At 23.8% G+C, this 24,694-nt stretch overlaps 1 protein-coding gene across 1 annotated transcript in view; it reads left to right on the plus strand.

Annotated features, from left to right (window-relative positions):
• The window catches only part of LOC132929003 (collagen alpha-1(V) chain-like), a 75,211-nt gene extending 52,212 nt beyond the window's left edge, over positions 1-22,999 (plus strand). Inside the window, exons 39-55 of the mRNA XM_060994018.1 lie at positions 59-137; positions 226-306; positions 611-682; positions 943-1,031; positions 1,114-1,186; positions 1,765-1,861; positions 2,615-2,714; positions 2,911-2,983; positions 6,490-6,578; positions 7,774-7,837; positions 8,110-8,154; positions 10,520-10,626; positions 12,803-12,910; positions 13,120-13,450; positions 15,120-15,304; positions 19,167-19,388; positions 22,768-22,999. Coding sequence (XP_060850001.1) covers positions 59-137; positions 226-306; positions 611-682; positions 943-1,031; positions 1,114-1,186; positions 1,765-1,861; positions 2,615-2,714; positions 2,911-2,983; positions 6,490-6,578; positions 7,774-7,837; positions 8,110-8,154; positions 10,520-10,626; positions 12,803-12,910; positions 13,120-13,450; positions 15,120-15,304; positions 19,167-19,388; positions 22,768-22,911 — 1,959 coding nt within the window. The 3' untranslated portion in view covers positions 22,912-22,999. The remainder of the gene's footprint in view (positions 1-58; positions 138-225; positions 307-610; positions 683-942; positions 1,032-1,113; positions 1,187-1,764; positions 1,862-2,614; positions 2,715-2,910; positions 2,984-6,489; positions 6,579-7,773; positions 7,838-8,109; positions 8,155-10,519; positions 10,627-12,802; positions 12,911-13,119; positions 13,451-15,119; positions 15,305-19,166; positions 19,389-22,767) is intronic.
• Positions 23,000-24,694: the final 1,695 nt, after the last annotated feature.

Raw genomic sequence — 24,694 nt, forward strand, 5'->3', positions numbered from 1 at the left:
GTATAAATAGTGTTTTAAAAATAAAATATTAATTTTTCAATACTATATGTTTCCGTAGGTTCCAGGTGAAAAAGGTCCAATCGGTGAAATTGGGAGACAAGGAGCTAAAGGAGAAGAAGGGTCTATTGGAATTGCAGGTGAAAACTTGACAAGTTATTTTACATTGCAATATAATATAACTATTTGAGTACTCTGTGTATGTATTTTTTTTTATCGTGTATTTAGGACTACCTGGACCACCAGGGACACAAGGTATCCCAGGACCAATTGGACCAAAAGGCGAGCCCGGGGACATTGGCGCCAAAGGTAATTGTGTATACTATATAGTACCTAAATTTTAAATTTAATTTCATTACCTACAATAATTCCAACTGCCAAACCAATCAGTAATGATAAACAAAATCAATACAAATCAGTTACTCAATATTCTGTGTACACGATGGTCTGTAAAAAGGTTCTATAATATCACTTTGATCTATACTATAATGTATATCATATTAAATTAGTGTAATCTAATTTCAGTGATATCGTTCGATATAACCACGTGTGTAAATACGCGGAAGTGTTTTAATTTCATTAATTAATGTTAATTGAAAGGCAATTGATATAGGTCCCGTCGGACAACCTGGAGCACCTGGTGAAATCGGCCCCAGAGGATTTAAAGGTGTTGACGGACAGTATGGTGAGTAAAAATTAAATAATAATCATCATAACTATTAACATTTTTATTTTATAATAACAAAAACATTTTCGAGAATATAATTTAATATTATTACATTGCACCACATGTCCACATTTAATTGTAGGTACCTACCTAAAATAATAATACACTTACTTTGGTATTTCAGAAATTTAAGTCATAAAATAAACGTGTTATTTAAAAATTAAAGAAATTTCTAATAATTTTTTTAATTTACTGATATGTGTCTTGTTATAATACAGGTCCAGCGGGTGCAGACGGGCCGACAGGACCTAAAGGTGAGCCAGGTGTAATTGGACCACCTGGTCCACAAGGTCTTGATGGAAAACACGTATGTCGGCTTAGTTTATTTATAGTATTAATTTTAAATTCCTTCATTGTATCAAATCTCGTCAAAATTCGATTTTACTTAGGGCGAACGCGGTCCAATGGGTGCAAAAGGAGATGACGGAAAAATCGGAACGCAAGGACCAATAGGACCTAGAGGTTAGTGGGTTTTTTTCTTGACTTCTAGCTGTTATTATAATTCATATTATAAACACGCTACTAATTTTTGAACTTGTATGTTGTATGTAATATGACCATCTAAGATTTAGATTAATTTTTATCAAATAATTATTTTTATATAATCTATAATAACAACTTTTTTGTTGAAAATTTTGGAATAAAGTAGGTACAATTGTATTAGGTATAGATAGTACTTTATACTAATTTAAATTACTTCTGATGTATTATTTCGAAAGAACAACATAATATTACCTATACTTACTATATTATAATTTAAGACTATTCTGTAAAATGTCAAATACGTTTTATGTCGAACTTAAGTATAGCTGTATTATTAAAACTTGATTGAGAATACTTAAATATCTAAATTAATCATTATTTGTATACTTATTTGATACTAGATTGAACATATACGTATTTATTTTTTACGTAATGTAAATTCAAATACAATTTATATTTTCCTTATTTTGGAACTTTTTTTAATAAACAAATAAATTAACAAAATTAATGAAACTTTATATTTTTATTGATTTAATTTAAAATCATATTATAATCAGGTAACATTGGACCAGAAGGACCAAAAGGTAATGCCGGTGTTCCTGGATTTCCAGGAACTCAAGGTGAACCCGGTATTCAAGGTCCAAAAGGCGACAGGTAAGAAATTCATGTTCATTTTGGATTATGAGTGGAGTGAGAAATGACAAATGAATAGGTTTAAAAAAAGTTGTATTGATTTTTTCATTACGTTTTGAAACAGAAAATGTACTTCAATCTTAAAAATTCGAGATGGTTTCTAATATACAATTTGACCTATACTAGGGAAGGTAGAGAAAAAACAATAACAATCAAATAAATACATATAAATTGGGAAAACTAAAAAAAAAAACAAAGATTAAATGGAAATATTTCCGCAACACCAGCTTTCGACAAAATCTATTTAATTTTTTTTATTATTATTTTGTTATTTTGAAAGGAATAATTGTAGACTTAAATTTTTCATAAAAAATTATTATTATTATTAGGCATAATTTTGTTTTATAAGCTTTTACATTTTTGAAGTACGATTTTAAGTAAAATTAATTATCTGGATAAAAAAAATTCCTTTGTAGGATTTTTTTTTTTTTGAAATTTGAATTATATATAAATCCTAGAAACATGAAACTTCCCAATACACATATTATTATTTTCTATATATAGTATTTATTATATATACGTAATTTTCAAAATATGTAAAATATTTTTAAGCTATTATATGTCAGTATTAATTTATATAATTTATGCGTGATGAAAAAAAATAGTACTTATATTTAACTAAATTAAGAAATTACTTTGTGTTATAACTAATACTATTTGTCAAATACTAACTGATTTTAAATATGGTGTTTAATTAATAACCATTTTACGTAGGGGTCGAGACGGTGATGATGGAAAAATAGGTGCTCCAGGACCTCCAGGTGAAATTGGCCCACCCGGTAATCCAGGTATCGTGGGTCCTCCAGGACGAACTGTAAGCTATGTTTACTTAACTTAATTCAAATCATAAAGTAATTTTTTTTAAATAATGAGTACCTTATGAAATCCATTTAAAATTGTTATTACCTACCTATTATTAGGTATTGTTTTAAATTATTATATTAATATTTATGTTAAAAATATAAGTTTATTAATTAAAAGTATTATTAATGTGAACTATGTGATTTTAGGGAAACGAAGGTCCATCAGGACCTCAAGGAAGTTCAGGATTACCCGGAGAAAAAGGCGATCAAGGTTTAATAGGTAAGTACAAATCAATATACATAAACAAATATAATTCAATTTAGTACTCAAATAAATATGAAATAAATATCTACTACACACGAATACATAGACACATAAAGCTTTTAGTTTTTACTATGAATACAATTACAATTTGAAAACTATATGTTGAAATATGTTTAATGAGATAATTGTAATATACTCTCCAAATTTAATTTTTTTTATCAATACTTTAAATTGTAAAAGATAAAAGTTTTTTTTTTTTCATTTTATTACTAGACTGGTAATACCTACGATAAATGTCATTTTGTACTTGAATTCCGACAAACTAGTTTCCTCCATCGTGAAAATTTATCGGTTTTTTTTTGACATTTAAAATAAACTTAAAAGGAAAATACGATCGTATTGTTTTAAACCTCCACATTTTAACAAAAGTAATAAATTATAAATCGATAAAGGCGACAAAAGATATTATCGTTAAATTACTCGAAATGTAAGCTACCGTTCTTCAACTGTTTATTTTATATAATATGAACAATATTATTTAAAATATTTATTTTTACTAATTTAAATATGAACAATATGGTGTTACAGAGTTAGTTTTTTTTTGCTTAACCCAAGTTCAATGTTCGAATTATTCTATTATAAAAATAAACAAAAATATATTCATAACACATAAACGAATTATTTTATATACTTGTATGATTTTTATCACGTTATCGTAAGCTAGTTAATGTATTAGTATTTTTAATTTAAAAATAATAAATAAATCACCACTTGTGGAAAAACGATTCAAAATAGATTTTAGTTTAGAAAATGGTCAATTTTTTTTTAATTTATCAAACATTTTTAGAAAACTAAAGCAGTATAATATTGTGTTGGTGCATAAATTGATACAATTTACTTTAATTTACGTTATTAAGTACCAACGTTTATGAATAAAAAGCCAATATATTTAAGTAGTAAATGTTTATTAACCATTTTTTTTCAATATGTGACCTATTTTATTAGTAAAAAGGTCGGCTCAAAAGTTAAGTGATATATACTGATGTAATATCGGTAGTATCCAAGGTGCCCATGTCTCCACTTTAAATCACTTGATACATTTCCTGAAACTTTGTAATCAATTTGACACTTTATCATCGACTTTTTGTTTAAGTAGTTTAACTTACATAAATAATCTTCAACACTTCCTAACCAATTATTTACTTTAGCAAGTAAATAGTGATTAAGATAGAATATTTTGTCGATGAGATGGCATAAATATTACCAGGTTATCTATTTAGCTTAATAAACGGGTACCTGGTATATCAATAACATTGCATGTTATAAGTTTACATTTTTGTTTGCAAATTTGTAAATACTTGAATAATTCAAAATATAAACTTATAAGGGGAATTAAAAAACACAACAAAAAAACTAAAAATTAATATTCTACCTAAAAGTTTTAAATGAAAAAAATTAACGTTATTTTTAAACTCTTAGAAAAAATCAGTGATTAATCATCGTAAAAATTATAAAAGTATGTAACTAATAGATTAATTTACTATGAGTAAAATTCTTGACAGAAATATCTTTAATTTTCGTATAATATTACTAGGAACCTAATATTTTACTTAGACATACATTTGTTATACAATATTTTATTATAATACTAACTCATAGTATCAAAAATATAGTCTACCCTACTAACCACACATTTTATTTCAATTATATATTAGCATTATTATATAGAATTAAAATTCGTGATTTTATTTTTTAATTTTTACTAAAGATACGACAAAAAAAATATGACAACTCTAGTAAATACCTACGCACAACTCAAATTTTTAAGTGAGTTGTATACCCAAGGATATGTTATAATTGATTCAATTATTTTTATAATATTACATTTTAGGTCCATCATTATATCACCATTAACTAAATAACTAAATAAAAAACAGATAAACAATATTATGGACTTATTTATATTTATTTTTTTAATATTTATAAATTCGATAAAACAACATATTTTATAATTAAACTAGACACAAAATAGGTTTAGATCTGACAAGTTTTTAGACTAATTCTCTGGGTGGTATAGAATTAGTTCGAAACGCGTTGGTAATGGATAATTAATATTAATCATGACTCTCATGGTAAGTCGTAACCATTGTTATCAGTTATTACCATTTTCCATTTTGATACATACAATTACATCAAAAATTATATCATGTGCACAAAATGTTAAAATATAGTTAATTAAAACAAAATAAATTATATTTTAATAGTAACTAATTTTCCATAAAATAGAAAGATCCTAACGGTTATGTCGTTATATGTATTCGTAACATATATTTAAAATTTTTAACACGTATAAAAACATTAATATTTTAAATATAGTTGTTTTTTCTATTTTTCTTAATATATTAACTATTATATACCATGGTATAAATATTGAATATTTTTATATTTAATAAAAAAAAGTTTAAATGTTAAACAAAAGTACTTTTTTAATTTTTTGTGAGGAAAACCATTTCTAAATTATATTTTATTGAATATGTTGGTGGAGGTGTTTGTTATGTTATATTTATTGGTTCATCCTAAACGTGAGTTATTAAAGCTATCTATTGCAATTCTAGTACATCCAAAATGTGAGATTAATTTTCTATAAATATTTAATAATAAATACTTAACATAATATCGTAAACAGTTATTAAATATTTACAATAATGCCAAATTGCAAATATTTACACTAATACCAAATTGTAAATATTTACATTGATTAGGTATTATAAATATTTAAACAAATGCTTCGGTCATAATTTCTATTTACTAGACCAATAAACATTTATTAAAACTCTGGTTATAAAATAAATTTAATTTTAATTTATCAAACAAAATCTTAGGTAGTATGGACATTAAATATAAACTAATTTAATAAATGAAACGCGAATGATAATATTTTAATTTGAAATAAAAATACGATAAGAATATATATCAAATTGTATAACATAGTACATACATTTCTTGGTCAAAAAAAATTACTTGAGCAGTTAGTTTAACAACAGAATATTACTATATTAGATTTTTTTGTGCATTTAACTCTAATTTAAACGTAAAATTGAATTAAAAAGTATAGTATTAAATTGGATTTATTTTATAAATTGATTAAAGTACTGAGAGTTTTATTGTTTATGATGAAATATTATTTTAATCAAGAAATATAACATAACAACAATAATAAGAAATTTAAGATTAAAAAAAAATTATTATTAAGAAAATCGTTTTGTATGCCATTTTGGTTTTATCTTGCAATAAAATACTATGAATTCTAATTGCTGTATGCAACTTTATATATATTTAAGTTGAATTTAACACTCAAATATGATAAACACAGTAAAAGTTAGAATATTCACTGAAGTTCATACATTTTTCTATACCAACTTGTATATTAAAAAGTGTGTTTTGTATGTATCAAATTTGATAATTAAATAATTAACGAACTCCTAACGAATTAATTTAAATTTCTTATTTTAATTTTCTAGGGGGTACAGGTTTACCCGGACCAATTGGAATATCAGGTACTCCTGGTGCACAGGGACCTCAAGGACCAATAGGTTCACCTGGCTTAGCGGTAAGCATATTGAATTATTATTTTAGATTTATTGAGGTAGAACATAATGTTTCAGATTCAGAAGTATCACACTAAATTAATTTTTGATAATATCATATAACAGATTGATTTATTAAAACATTTTATGCAAATACAACTTTTTACAATACACATATTTATAAGTAACGCTATTATTTATACGTCAGTTTAAAATGCATTCAACGCATTTTAATACCTATTTGAAGGTAAAAGAATTCCTACAACAAATTATTATAAAAAAACATGCACGGGTAAGCAAGTTGGTTTTTCTTTTATCAAATATTCCATTTTATTATAACACAAAGACTTTACTTCATTATAATATATGTATTAGGTACAGTCTGCAGCCGTCTATATTATTTTACTCCTTCGTTTTTAAATAATAGAGATAATATCGGAAGATTCTTTCAATATATTTAATAATATAATGCTACGAATAGAACACAGCGTGTAAAGGAAGTAAAAATTTCTATAAAATAAAATAAATAAATAAATAATTCAATAATATTACTTTATAAATCTATATAAGTTTCAGATATTTTGGATACTTTCATTTATATTAAAATTTATCATACTAACGACGTTTAATATTTGAATTTTCATACTATTTTGGTGTATATTTTTTTAATAAGTTTATGTAAACACTAGAAATTTCTATTAAAATTGTATTTAAATCATTTCATAAGATTTTTTACGTTTGAAAACAGCAGTTTAACTCAAAAAAATAAAAAAATACCATAGAATTTGTTTTCACTTAATTAAATAATTTTAAATTTCAATTCATATTTTATAAAAAGATATTTATTAGAATATTTTTTTTTTCAAATTTTAAAGTAAAAAAAAAAATAATAATTTGGTTTATCTAATATTAATTCAAATTAATAACCCACTGATATAAAATGAACTATAGAAATATAATCCACTTTTTTTAAATGATCCAAACATTTTTTTGATAAATTAAAGACCACATATTACAAAGTTTATATCAATGATGATACATATAACTATAATATTATCATTTTAAATTTTAAAATTATTTCTGGATTATAATTAACATTGATGATATAAAGAATAATGAAAAAAAATTATTAATAATATGTATAAGCTATAATAAGTAATAAATTATTTTAATGTCGTCTTAAAAATTACTAAAATTATATTATTATTTTAAACATAGGGTGAAGTTGGTTTACCAGGAAGACCCGGGAAAGATGGAGAACCAGGAAAAATTGGTGAAATCGGTAAACATGATTTTGATTCGAAATTCAAAATTCTTCTTTCAAATAAAAAAAACGGATTAGCTATTTAGAATTTATACACCTAGAATTAAAATAATACTATGGTTTATTAATCATGGTTCATATTAATAATATTTATATATATTTTTATATTTATAATTACCAATATGCTCTAATAATTAAAAAAAAATAATTCGATATATTTACAAATTCACCAAAATATTTATATAAAATAATATAAAGTGTATATTTATAACTAATTTTATTGTCAACAGGGCCTCCTGGTGAAAAAGGAGAAAGAGGAAAACGTGGACCAAAAGGTATCATAAAATATATATTATTATTATTACATACCTACTATTAATATTATTACTATTGTTAAATATGTATATTAATAAACACGTTTGATAAATTATAAAATTTTATAATATTAAATAAAAATCTTATTTAATAAATTAATAATAAGCAAAATTTTATATATCTAACGACTATTATAATGTAACTCGATTAACACACTTAAAGAGACTAACTACGTTTAAGTAAATGGTAATAGTTTTTAAAAAAAATCAATTAATTCACTCTTAACAACAAAAAGATGAAATTTCACAATCAAGTTTAGTTTTTGTTATAGAAAATAACAACATAAATTTAGATTTAAATTTGTTTATTTTCTGAACCAGGAAGGTTGATATTAAATTAATAACACTACTAGGAGTAATTTATACATGCTAAAATTAATAATATATTTTAAAATTGTATTTTTTAATAAATTAAAACAAATTATAGCTTTATAAAGTATAGCTTAAATTACGTTTAGGAATGAAACTGCTAAAACTGAAAATATTTAGAAACAAATTTCATGATTAGTATTTTTTTTTAACAATCATATATTATATACTTTTGAAATTTTTCATTTTGTAAGTAAAGAAAAAAGTGATTTAAATATGAAGGCTTTTCATAAACTATGATTTCTCTGTGTAGTATAATAGTTACACAAAAAATATGACGTTGATAAATTAATTTGTCTGGCTTTTACTATCATGTGAATAAATATGATTTGATTGGATGCAACACATTTGATTTTTATACATTTTTTACGCAGTTTGCATAAATCAAAAAAATATTTGTACTGCGTAATTTATTACGCATATTATTTATCTGACGTATATTTGATAACATCCGAACATAATGTTGTGTATACACATATTCTGAGTCCTAGACATACTAACCTACTCTATACTATTTGTATAAAAACACAGACTGTTCTGTCAAACAACGGTAATACGAGTATATATTATGTACGTAGGAATAATAATATGGATCAGTAATAATTTTGAAAATGCCTAAAATTATTGTGACACTATTAATTAATGCCAATATTTGAACACAATATCGTTACCTAACTACACGGAATTTAATTTAATGGAAAATATAATAGCGTAATCCTGTTTGTGTGTATTGTAATATTACCTATACATGGAAATTCTTTTAATTAATTTCATTAATACATTAATACATTTTAAAAATGCATGTGTAGAATAATTTTATTGCATACTTCATAACAATATGCATTATCTAATAAAATGTATAATAATATAATTCACATACTTTATAGTACGAATATGAGTAACATGTATAACACAGTACTCCAAACCATTTTAATCTATTTAAAATAAAATGAATAAATATAGTTTTTATTTAGAGAGATTTAATTTCTACTAAACTATTTATTTTCACTTGTATTTTAATATTTTTTTTCTTAAGACGTTGACATGAATACGTTATCGTTGCACCAACATTAAGATATATTATAGTAAACAAATCAATATAGTACTTAATATATAGGTATGTTTTTTTAATCAATACAAAAACATTGTTATAGATTTCAAATACAAATTTAAAATTAAGCCAGAGGTACCTATGATGATCATGATTAATATGTATTGTATTGTATCATTTTTTTATAATCTATTGGAATTAAAATTTTATGTATTTAACACATTTTTAATTCAATCTATTGCTTTTATTGAAATAAATAAATTACAATTTATTATTCAATATATCACAATAAAAGCCAATTCACTTGACAAAATATACTTAAATAGTTAAATAAATATTTAATATATACATAAATTATTCGCAGATTTATTATTATAGTATGTTAAAAATTATACAAATAATGCAATTGAAATATAATATAATTCCTAAACTATCACTTGACATTGATATCAAGTTTTATAAAGTATCTAGGTATTGATTTAGCATTAAAAAAAATAATGTTTCACATTCAAAATATTTTTTGTTTAAAACTATTTGTTGAGTACCTAAAATAATATAATAATCAAAATTATCATATTAGCAAAATAATTTTTCATTTTTAACTAACCAAGTTGAAACATTGATTTGTCGAATTACTATTTTAAAAAGAAAATGTAACTCGATGTTGCGCAGTTCCGCATGAATGAAATGTCGTCATTTAAACTAGTACTTCCTAATAATATTGGTACTAAAACTATCATTATGTTTAAACGTTTTTTTTTTGTGTTAAACTTATATTTATGTATTATAATATATACACAACCTTCAAAAAATGGCACTGCATACCACCTTGGGGCAACAATTGCTGTGGTTGTTACTATAGTAACATAAAAACAAAATGTCATATTTATGTAACTATTATTGTAGGTCATCCTGGAGAAATAGGTCCAATGGGCATCAAAGGTCACGAAGGCGAGAAAGGTGACAAGTGTGAACGAGGAGATCGAGGATCTGAAGGACAAAAAGGAGAAATGGTAATAAAAACTACTATATTATTACATTCGATAACGTTTTCTAAATCGTATTATTAAAAGTACTCTTTGAAGATAAAATAGTTATTGTATCATATTAGAATTTTAATTTAATATTTTAAAAATTTAATCTCATAGTTTTCTAATTTTTTTTTTTGAATAATCAACCAAGATAAAAACTAGAGAATTCTTGAATATTTAAACGCTTTTGAGGAACATAATAATTTATTTTACTTTGTTCATATTATTATTACTGTATAAGAATACGTCAAATAGCCAACCAAAAAGAATATTTTCTGGTTTATTGTTTGTATTAATTTGTCGATTTGTACTCATCAATAATTTTTATATTTATCTTCAAATGATTTCAGTTAAGCTTAAGTTAACGATTTTATCTTTAGATATCAATTGTTATTCATAAGTTTTAATTTTTGAATTAAAACCATTTTAACACATACATAGTTGCCTACAATATTTATTATAATTTTAAATTTATGAAAACAAACTATAATTTATCATACTAATTTTAACTAAAATAAAATATTTTAAACATCAATGTTGAAAAATTTAATAATCGACGTGAACCACCATTCATTTAAAAAAAAGCTTGATTATAATCGTATTTAACAGATAATTAAGTATAATATTTCAATCTTATAATTATTTTTGTAATCCATTTTCTATATCGAAAAATTTAAATTCGTGTAAGATAATGTTTTAAGCAACATTTAAAATGTTTAAAATAATTCAAATGGATTACTATTTATCATTTATTCATTAAGCAATGATTCCAATGTACCAGTTTCCTATAAAATATTTATTCACCTATTTTTTCAAATTATGATCAAACAATATATCTTTAAATTATCCAGTCTGGCTTATTAACCTAATAAAAATGTAATATGTTTTCGATATTTCGTTCAATTTAATACGATACTAATTATTTTGGAAATATTAATAAAAACATATTTTTAAAATTTTTTATAAAATTATAAAATAAATATATAAATTGTATAATGTATATTATATTGAATCTTTAAGGTAATCACGGTTTGTGTTTTATAATTTTTCACAGTTTCAAGAATTATTATTATCTTACAGTTTAAGAATTTTAAAAAGTATCATAAAACTTTAACCATTATCTGATTAATGGCTACTGTTATTTTTTTGATATTTTTCCGGGTTTCATCCGAGACAAATTCTCAATAGTAACTTTTTTAATGGGAAAATAACCACCTAATTAACAAAATAATGTTTACTAAACAATCATTTGATTAACTGTAAAACCAACAACTTTGATAAAATTTCATCATATAAATACTTAAATATTATAAATGACTTAAGTTCATATGAATTTTGTTAACTATACATTTTTTATAAAATTCATCAAATGCATTTAAAAAGTATATAGGTATTATTCATAATCGTAAACACAAAAAATAAATATTCTGGTACGTTTGTTATGACATTTAATTTCATATACATATATTTATTAATAATATAGTATTTAAGTTTTTCTTAATTAATGAAATCTTATATTTAAATCTTGATAAAGATAAAGAGTATTTAATGAAAGATTATATCTTAATGTGTATACTTTTAACGATGTAAACTATTACATTTGGATATAATTTTTAACAGTAGTATAACAAAATTAAAATACTATTACATCATGTACAAATAAAATTTGCAATATTCTTATTATTCGCAAGAATCATAAGATCTATTCAAAGTAAACGATATTATAACCAAACAAAAGAAAACTGTTTTTTCTTTGTGGTTGAAAAAAACAAGTATTTACAATACGGGTTTTGTGCTAAATGAGAGTCATTTGTCAAACGGAAGTGAGGATTAACAACAACAAAAAAATATGTTCGTCAAGATAAATGTGTTTGTGTAGTGTTTACTATCTAGAAGCATAGAAGTATTGGATATTTGATTAAAATAATGAAAAAATACCTAACATGGGCTGGTGGATACTTCGAAGGATAACAAAGAATTTAATAGATTGGTTTACTCACATATACCATTTTGATAATTTTATTAAATTATTAACATTTGTTACTATTGGCGAATCTCATTTTTTTTACTAGTTTGAATTATATAATAACTAAAAATGAATAAAAATGAATAAGTGTTTTAAATAAATTATACAATATTATAAATTATTATTTTTCAGGGTCCCATTGGATTAATAGGAACTAAAGGCAATGATGGTCCAGTTGGACTTCCAGGTGTTGAAGGTTTTCCCGGTCCCAAAGGGATCGAAGGAGTAGCTGGAAACAAGGTTTGTTGGAAAAAAAATATTTTATTCATCATCTATTAACAAAAATGAGAACAAAATTAGTTTTCAATGTATACCTATAGATTAGGTAACATTGTAATTCGTATCAAAATTTAAAATAACTTCTCCACTATTTAATTAAATACAACTACTGTAGTTTTCAGAAGTTCATTTTATACAGTGTAAAATATACAATTCTTATACACCTGCAGGGTGAACAAGGATCTCCAGGACCACCAGGTCCTCCAGGACCACCCGGTGAATTACCGATGTTACCACCTGAATTGGCAGGCTTTCAGCAAAACGCTTTGGCTCGATGGAAGCGGGAATTCAATGACGTCAATACAGAAGATAGTACAAAATCAAAAACCGGTAATTCGGGACCAAGTGACAATAGCGATGGCCCAAAATACATAGATATTGTTAGTTCCATTTACGGTATGAGACAAGACTTGGAACGAATAAGAAAGCCCGTCGGAACCCGCGATAACCCGGTTATGACGTGTAAGGATTTATTTTACGGGCATCCACAATTTAAAGATGGTAATTATAATCATATTCATATGGTAGACGTAAATTATTTTACAGTATCTTATTATACAAACTTACACAGCACCGAAATTGTTTATTATCAAGTAATTATGATTATTAACAAAGTCACAAAGTATACACGATTTTAGACTTTAGAGAAACAGACGGGAATAGTTATAATAACGTATATTAAATCAGAAACTATTAATTATTGTTATTAATACACTTCAGACCGTTGACATACCATCTCTATAAAAATTATAGTCATATTAAAAACGATTATTAATTCCTACGCAAAACATATTAGTGGGGGCTTATTAATTTATGTCAAATATAACCTATTTGTATACATAGTTTTATTAAAAAACTATACTAAAATTATTATCGGATTTCAGAATTATTTGTCCGATTCATTATAGAACATTTCATTTATTCAAAAACTTTATACCAAAACTATTTCGGTTCATTTTATTAAATATTTTATTTTATCACATTTATCAAAATTGTTTATAGTTTATAAACTCAAAATATGACGTATACACAATACACATTAATAACAGTTGCTGTTTTTTCATTTAATTGTTTTAATGTGAAATAACCTAGATACTTATGTAATTTATCTATAATATACATCCTAACATTCCCAAGTTCCTTCATTGTTTTAATAATGAAGTTATACAATTTTTTTATCATTATTATTTTAAAGTACATATTTCGAGTAAATATTTAAAACTATAAAGATTGTAATTTAAAATAATATCCACTTGAAGGTATTATTTAACTGAAAATTATTTAAAGTTTTATAATCAAAATACTAAGATAATTTATGTAGTATGTCAGTTATACTTGAGTACATAATTTTAAGCTACTTATTTATTATCGTTCATCTAGCACAGTGGTTCTCAAACTTTGGTACGCGGAATATAGATAAAGTAATAATAAAGTACTATTTTACTCAATAATCGTTTTGAAATAAATTAATTGAAATTTGGAATATAACTGTTTTTAGACATTAGTGATACGTTATTGATACAATAATAATTTTCTGAAAATACTAATATAGTTCGTAATAAGTATTTTTAAGACACATCATTGAAGATGAAAAAATCATACATACGTTTCCTTGAAACAAGTTGCCTAAATTATGACTTACTTTTCAAAAACAAAATTGATTTAAACCATACTCTATTTTAATTTTAACATCAATAGAGGGTGGAAAATGACAACAAATAAACGTGAAAATATTATCGTACTATCCGGAAATGTATTTTTTTGAATAATATAAATTCAAAATTGAATTTCAATGATCTAAACCGTTATGAATATGTCTATGTGTAATAATACTACCATTAATTTATTCCATTACCGTTAGCAAACGATAAATATATCTTGTCGAATTCAATCAAAAGTAATAATAATAATAATAATATAATTCTGAAACGAGCAGAATGTATAATGATTGATTTCAAAACGCTATATTACGTACAACCGTTACCTGACCACCCGACGGACCGTTTTATATTATTGATAATCATTAATAATAATGTCGAATGAGAATATTGTATAATAATATATGCGTTCGGATATTACGACGGAATTGTATCACAGACATATTTCTGTCTAGCGTCTCTATAATATTATAATGTAATATCGGCCCGAAAACGGTGTTATTCCGTTTTAGGATGGTACTGGATTGACCCGAACTTGGGTATGCCATACGACGCCGTGTACGTGTACTGTAACATGAGTAGCGGCGGAGAAACGTGCGTGTTTCCCGACATACACTCAAGTCAAATGCCGAACATCCCGTGGCGTAAGGAAGGCGACAAGACGGACTGGTATTCAAATCTCAGGGGCGGTTTCAAAGTAAGATATTATTGAAATATGATAATATAGTATATTGTGTGCGCGCGTGTCATGTGCGCGTAAATGTTACAAGTAGATATTCAAAAATATAATAAATAATAAAATTAAAAAATATATATACCTATAAATAATGTTCACCAACTGGAAACACAAATCGAATTACATTTTAATCGCCATGATTGCCGGGGCTGCGATTTTTCGAGTAAACTTTTTTTCCCGCGTTTGCCCAACCCCATTTGCTATGCATCATGGTCGAATGATGCGTCATAAAAAATCGTTTTATGTATACCCTAGTGACAGCATTACCGGCAATCCATCAGAATACATTTGAGGACAGGATCTCCTGTAACAGTAATATTTGAATATTTTAATGTAACCTACTCCTCGGCCATTATATAATGATGACGACTGTTCGAGTTCGAGTACGATATGTGCTTTAGGCCGACGAGACAATTTTTTCAATAATTCATAAATAATATTATTTATTAATTTCCATTACGTGTAACTCTAAAATGGTTATTTTATAATTACTATAAATTTATAACATTTATCATTTATGTGTATGATTTAATTTCATAATTTTAATTTATTGGTTTCTCTGAAAAAAATGTTTGATAATTATCAATAAAATGTAATACTTTCTTTTGGTATATGTGCATAAAATATGTTTATATGTTTATAGTTTTAAATATTCACATTATTACTATGTTTAATTTATTTATTGTCGATTATAATTTAATAAACAATTTAATTTCTATTAATAATTATTCTACATGTGTGTATTTTGAAATAATAAACAAAGTACAAAAATAAAAATATAAAATATAAAAAAAATAAAACGAAATACTTGAAAATGTAGATTTTACTATTGATAAGTACCTTTACCTAAAAAATAAAATATTTATACGCATTTTTATGGAATTGAAAAATGTTTAAATGATAAAAACTATGCTAACAAAAAATCGCTCAAAAATATTGACTAATACTAATATTATGTTCGTTAAATAAATATTAATAAATGTAAACATTTTTTTATTATTTATACAAAAATATTCATTCCAACTACATTTTTATACTTATCCCTAATATAAGCTCTTTAATGATAAGCATGAAGCAAGACGCGTTGCATAAATCCCTGCAGAGTCTTCTATCCAAAATTTATCATCGTTTGACGTATCTTATAAGAAGCTTAACGCAACACCATATCAGCCTTTTCAGTTTAATTTTGAGTCTTTAATTTTAATACTGTAATATATTGAACGCATTAATTACTATAAACACGTAACTTATATGTACTGTGTACCATTTGTTAGGTTTATAGGTGTAATCTAATTGTATAAAATGACACATCATTTTTTAACGATTTAATTTTAATTATTCACATCATACAGATCTCGCTCTAAAAGCATTTATAAGTAATGATTTATTTTTAATTGACGACTCGTGGGAATTTAAAAATAATTTATTTTTACTATTCTGAAAAATAATTAAGATTAATACTGTGGATTTGAAAATTATAATTAAATATTATTGTATTAAATATATAATTAAAATAATACACATTAAAATTAAAAAACTCTTGTACGTTTTGTTAACTATTTTAAACACCACCTTTATAGTCAATAAATATCAACAAGTTAGAATGACCCAGGGGTCACGTTCCGGGATTGTTTTTTTTAAGCAATGTGAAAATGTAGAATGCATTTATTTTGCTTACAAATAAAATAAAAAATACCAACTATAATGACTGTTTTACATGTTCAGATATTTTGTTTTAAATAATCATTGAAATGTTTTATCATAATATGGTACTTAAGTGTACATGATATTCTAGTAATACCGAATTATAACAAGTATACTTTTTTCTTTAAATTATGATATTGTGTATATCCAATACGCGTATATTTTCTTTTATAAGTTTACTGATAAAATAGTATAACTTAATGTCGTAATTTTAATCCTAATTATAACCCAATGAACCAATATTCATAATTTTGTATTTAATTAAACGTAGTTGAATAATTATTTATAATTATTAATTCCGTTTAACTATTTACTGAAATATATTTAAAACATTATTCAATTTTGCATTTATTTATAAAAATTAGGTAGGGTTATTATTTACCGGGAGTTTTATTTATCATTAGCACATTAATCTATTAAAACTCTATTCTTAAATTAAATAGAAAACATTGAACTAAATTTTAAATATTTGAGCTTTTTTTAATAAATTACCAATATAAATTCAAAAAATTTAATCTATAGACTTTACAATCAAATATTGTCTAATATAGTAATATCTAATAAAAATGTGAAACAAAATTAATAATCATAAAGTCTCTAAAAACTTTCCTCCAACTTAAAGTTGTAAATCTATAGGATTATATACTATAAGAGACTATTGTTCAAGAATATCGGCTTCGTAAGTTCTTTATTGTAGTTAAAACTAATTTAATGTAAAATTTCCAACATCTATTCCGTACATCAATGCCAGTAGCAATTAACAATACTTTAACAAACTAGCCTTTTTATTAGATTAAACTATTGTTATTTTTCTAACACGTCTTAACGATAGCTCTATAAAATTGCAATAATAATATTTAAAGATTCAATCAATATTTTTCTTAATAACTAATACTTTAAATTACTAATAAAATATATAATAGTATAAACAGTACATTATTCATATTGAATACCATTTTACAAGTAAAAAAATAATACATATATATGTATAAACAGTACATTATAAATATCGAATACTATTTTAAAAACCATACAATATTAAAAAAAAATGCTTGGTACAAAAATATTTTACAGACATTTTTATAGAAAAAAATACAATTTTCATAATAATTAATGGCTAATGCATTTATTATTTAAAACTGCATTAATATCTATCTGCCTTTTCTAAACTATTTTCACTCAACATATTTTATATTATTTTTATTAAATCACATGAAATTAATACATGATTCAGTATATTAGTATTTAATATTTAATTATTTAGCAAATTAAAGGGTTTTAATTAAATTACAAATATAAATTATAGTACCTATATGAAAACTAGAATTGATTATTGATATCGCTTTAATTTCGTAACAAAAAGTCTACTACCTACTGAAATATTAAAATAATCCACCTCATTTTTAAATAATTTGAAGTACTTTTATTAAATAGTTTTAAAACAATTACATTTATAACAATGTGTACACTAAAATTAGTTATATAATACATTATTGTGTAATTGATAATGATTGTTTAAAATTTGTACACTATAGCTGAATAATATTTTTAAGGTTCGTTTAATAATATGTATTTAAAATTTTTAAAATAATTAAATTATTTTATTTCAACCATTGTTTAAAAAGACGTATAATTTTAGTATAACAATTAAGTATAATAGGTACTTAATTAGAGCACCTATAGTGTAACATTTACATTTTATTCTCAAAGATTTATTTTTATACATAATTTTTAATAAATTAAAATACTTTTTTAAATTAATTTTTACAAACCACCGATAAGTACTTAGTAAAATTCCTTAAAATAAGGGACACGCACTTTTATTTAAAATTAACATGATTATCAATTTTTTTCACGTATTCATGTTAAATATCCAATTTTTAAACTTAAAATCTATGTTACCTTAATTTTACGACGGTATTCGAATAAATCATATTGTTAAAAAAGCATGTTGTATTGTATCTAAAAACATGTTTTTTTTAAAATATAACATAATAATATATAGTTTAAAACAATAATACATATAATTAAATATGTATTACCGTACAATCGGTAGATAGGTAACATACATAAACAACAGCTAAAGCGTATATTTATTGCAAATTATTATTACTAATAGATTACTTACGAAACGGTGGGACCGGTGCAAATGAACTTCCTACGATTGCTCAGCCAAAATGGATACCAAAACTTCACGTACACGTGCATCAACAGTGCTGCGTGGTTCAACGCAAAATCTAACTCGTATGACATGGCCGTCAAGTTTATGGGAGAGAATTCGGTGCAGTTTTCATCTGAACAAGGATCGCCCAAAGTTGACGTGTTAGTCGACGGTTGCAAAGTACGTAAAAAATTGTTTTTATTATAGTAATATGCTCATTGGATATTGCAATAACAATACATTTTAGAATTTTTATATGATATCGTAATACAAATTAAGTGCTATAATTTGAAAGTAGAAATGTTTTATAGTTGAGTGGTTGACAACAATTGTATTAAAAGGTTACCAGAAATCAGTATGTTAACTTTTAGATTCTTAGAGGGTCGAATTAGTTTGGAATAAACGTTTACGTTAATCTGTATTATTTAGTTAACAATTTCAAACCAAATTTTTATGCAACTATAGTTTTCAGACATAATTTTTTACATTTTAAAATTAATTTTGATGTTTTCAAAAACATCTAAATCCTGAAAAAATACGCCACTTTCAATTTAAAATAAAATCACGTATTTGAAAGACTATTTATTAATGAAAATTATTTGAGTTTTTAAATAATTACCGACAGTACTTAAATTTTATGACTATATAGATGTGATTATGTGATAATAATAAATTCACAATAAAATTTGTGGTATAAAATATGTTTTCAGTTTTTGGCTAATTTAAAAAATCTACTTACTAATTTTACTTGAATTAAAAGAAGTATAATTTACCTATCTATAATGTTAATCAAACAAAAATTAAATAATTTTGAATAGAAAAAATATTTAAAACAATTTAATGTTTAAACTTTTAAACACGATTACGAATCTTGACTATATATGGATGTACGTATTATTATTATTTATTACTTACTACAACGAAATTATTAATTAATTTAATTTTAATTTAGTATGTTATTTTATATTATTGTACTTAAAAAAAAAACATTCATTTTTTTCAAATAGTACTTCATTTATCGTTACTTAAAATAATTATTTTAAAAATCTTCACTCACTCTTAAATATATTTTTAATTTGTCACTTATAGTACTTATTTTAAAACCACATGCTTTATATATATATATATATATATTTGTATATATATATATATATCATAGTAAAAGCTCCTTTAATAAATGTGTTTTAAATGAAATAATAATTATTTGTTATTATTACATTTTTGCTTTTAAAAGTATAGTAATAATAAAAAAAAATTAGCTTGTACTAAGGTGAGTGAAGCGAGACGAGTGCTCAATATAAGTCTTGTGTCCCATACTTTTTCATTAACAAAATTGTTAAATTGCTATTCTTATTCTCAACGTACTTACTTTCCACCATTATACATTCATTTTATTGATTTCTCTTTCGCAAGTTCGCTTACATATTAAATACGTTTTACTTTTCTGAAATGTTTTATTTTCTTCTTGGTTCAATCCAGCCATTTTCTATTTTATTTACAATCAAAGAGTCTTTGCTAAATCCAACTCTGCACTATTATTATTTCGCCCCCGGCATCATTCGTTATATATAATATTGTATGAAACGAATACACAAACACGCGGCAGGTAAAACTTATCAGATATAAGAGATCAGACCATTAAACCGTTTTACAACCGACAAAACAAAGGAATGTTTAAATCATTCTAATGTATATTATCATGAGGAATACACAACAAATATGTTTGTAATATTTATATGATACATGCTACACATAATATACGTTTTACCATACTACCGTCTACTACCAACAATAACATTATACAAATGTATGTACCTAGGTGTTTTTTTTTTTGTGAACGTGTATATGATATATTATAATATTCAATAACTATTGTGAAGATAGAGTTCGCCAAATCAATATATACATATTATAATATTATTATTACATGCATAAAAGTACTTTTCTAGAAATTCCGGATGTAATATAAATGTACTGATGTATTTGTCGAAACTGTTTGCTGAGCTTGTGAAAATAACAAAGAATTGATCGTTCACGTAAATTAATATCCTGCATATTCTATATTATTTCCTAAAGAGTTATGACTTAGGTATTAAGTCACCGAACCATTTTTATATCGCAATGAACGATCCCTTGATATTTTGTTAATTCATTAATCCCTATCTATATACGGCTATACTTAACACTCTACTACGAATTTTCAACTGTTAAAAATTATACGCATAAATAATAAATATAAGCATATTTAATTATTTTTAATAAAAAAAATATTCAAAGTAAAACAATCAAATAATATAATAGTTATGTTAAAAATTCCATAAGTACTATTTATATTAAAATTACTAAAATTTGTTGTTGTTTTATGATAACATCTGCCAACTGCAAACATGTTAAGCAAAATAATTGCATAATTAATTTATAACTTGTATTAGGTATAAAATATATCATTATGACTCCATTGTGTTAGTTTCATTTTTCATTTCCAGTGAATCGTGACTATAAATCTATAGGAAATCTAGAGTTGAATTTTATTCTGAAGTCTCCTGAACCAATTCGTTAATAAAAGTATACAAATCATTTTACAATTAAAATATGAGAATTGGTATATTAAATAAATATCTACATTATTTTCTAAAAATGATAAGTAACGTGTAATATTTAAACTTAATACCTACTTTTAGAATTCAAAGGAAGCGATGACTGTATAATGTATTAATTTTACAATGATACATTTTATTTATATCCTCTAACTTATTATACTTGAAAAAATACTTCAATCTGCAATTTTAGAAGTTATTTCGGGTAACAATTTGTTTTTAGTTTATACACTTTACTTTGAGGGCTTAAAAAATTCTGAGAACTTTTCACTTTGAAACAATCAGGAAAACAAAGTAAAATTAGTGATACACGGGAATATTTATGTCAAAGGTTTTTGACATAATCGATTTTATATTTTGTTGTGATTCAATAGTTTATAACTATAGGGACTTGGATTTTTCACCAAACAATAATACTAACATTTTAATTCATTTTATGCTTTTATATTTAAACCTATACATAAACCACGTTGATATTAAGTTAAAATTAATAACAATAATTATGTATAATATTTTAATAACATATGCAATGTTTTTAACTAATTAATTCAACCTACTTTATTATTAATAGAAAAATAAATTACTTATAACAATAAAAAATACATAATATAATAAAATATTCTTGGTAATTAAGACTGATAGATTGTCTTCAACTATGAATGTTTTTAATGATAAATCATTGAATTTAAATTTAATACATCTATTACAGTGACCAACTCAATGACGATCTACACTGAAACCAAATATACCTACGTATTATATACCTATTAACAATGAAATAACATTTTTAAGAGCGAGATTTATACATGATCATATTCCCGTTTCTACAGAATCATATATTTCTACGTATTATTCAAATAATTGTAAATTGTATTAATAGTATTTTAACTGAATGCGAAAAATTGAATAATTTTCTAATTAAATAAGATATTGTGTTTTATTTTGTCTATTAATTTTTCTAGACGAGAAAATCAAAAAGTGAAACCGTATTCGAGATCCGTACCAATAAGTTAGACAGTCTGCCGTTGACAGATTTCTATCCTGTGGACTATGGGTTACCACACCAAGCATTCGGATTCGAAGTGGGACCCGTGTGCTTCAAATGACACGTTCGTTCGTCGCTGTTTTACGTGTTTAAAATTATAATTATTATTATTATATAATTTTTTATATTATATTTAATTATTTTTATTACTTTTATTATATTTTAGTGTGATTGTAATCCAGACTTTACAATCCTTATCGTATATTTTTATATACTTTTTTTCAGAGTATTAAACAAGTCCATAATTTACGATTTCCGCCTTGTTGCATTAATAAATTAACTCAACACCCGATGCATATTCATGATAGAAGTTTTATTATAGCTAAAACTTGAAAGTAAAAGTCATTGTAAACTTAAGAGTTGCAATACATTTTGTTGGTACTTTTTTACGTTTTATATAAGCTCTGTGTACACGAAATATAAAAAAAAAAGCAAAATGAGAAAATCAATGACAACGATAATGTCTAGTACATTTACTAACGTATTATTCTAAGTAATAAAAATAAAATGATTTAAAAAAAAAAAAAAATGTTTTCTTTTTGTTTTTTTATTACTAATGGTTTTAATTTGAAATCGAATTGTAAATTATAAATACTTAGCGAAAGTTTGTCCTTAATAGCCTATTATATTACTATATTATACTATAATACTATGCTATACTATATTATCGTTAATTACTATTATTCTATTATATATGAAATAATTTTTAAATATTTCGGCTCTTTTTGTGTTTTTTATTTTATATTTTTATTGTGTTATATGTATGATGTAATTTTTTCTTTTTCTTTTGGATTAGGGTAAAAAGATTAAACATTAAATAGAAGCTTCTTAAAAATTTATTAAGATATATACCCATATTATACTAACTATAAAATGTTGAACATATAAACTAATAATATATTTGTATTAAAACATTTGAAAATTTCTATAACAAATTTAAGCTAAATCAAAAAGATTGCAAATGTAATACAATATCTCGACTTCACATAGATTTTTTTTGTAGCTATTTACATATATTAAAATATAGTGTCACATTTTTTTTTTTTGTATGACGTGCAATTGTTCAAAACGATAATGTGTAATTATTTTTTTATATTATTAATATTAAAATAAAACAATATAAATACATAATAAAACATACTTGGTGATATCAGCTAACTGCAGATGGCCTCCATTCAAACTCTGCAGTTTATCGTATGCAATAATTTATCATTAAATTTAAATTTAACAAATCCGTAAGTCATTACAGTGGCTTACTTAATATTGAATACACTGCACATCTAATGCACGGAATTAGATATAACAGTTTCCAGTTGTATTTTTAAATTTATAAATAATAAATAATAGTTCAATACAAATTTAAATTAATAAATCAATAATATTTTCTTTACTTTCAACTACTATTGTATGATTTTCAAACTACCCATTAAAATTATAGTATAATAATATTTACTTTAAATTTAAATGCATACCATTAGTTGATTTATGATAATGTTTAAACTAACATATAACTAGATGTATAACTTCTATTCAGCTCAAATTTTACTAGTTTCAAACAAACAGATTCGGAGCCGATGTCAAAAAGTTATTCACGTTGATATGTTATATACCGTGTATTATGGAAATTACAAAATATGTTTCTAATGTTTAGAATATGCCAAGAGGACTGGTTTACTTGCCATGATGACTTATGTGTAGTCGAAACTGTCTACAATTAGAGATTCAGCTATAAATTTTAACTAGGTACATAACTCATGTTTTAGTTTAAAACACTCAAGTATTGTTGTTAAGATATGAATTTAAAGTACGTTCCCACCTGTTCTGTATGTTTTGCAAAAAATGAT

This window comes from Rhopalosiphum padi, chromosome 4 (genome assembly GCF_020882245.1).
Source record: "Rhopalosiphum padi isolate XX-2018 chromosome 4, ASM2088224v1, whole genome shotgun sequence".
Lineage (NCBI taxonomy): Eukaryota > Metazoa > Arthropoda > Insecta > Hemiptera > Aphididae > Rhopalosiphum > Rhopalosiphum padi.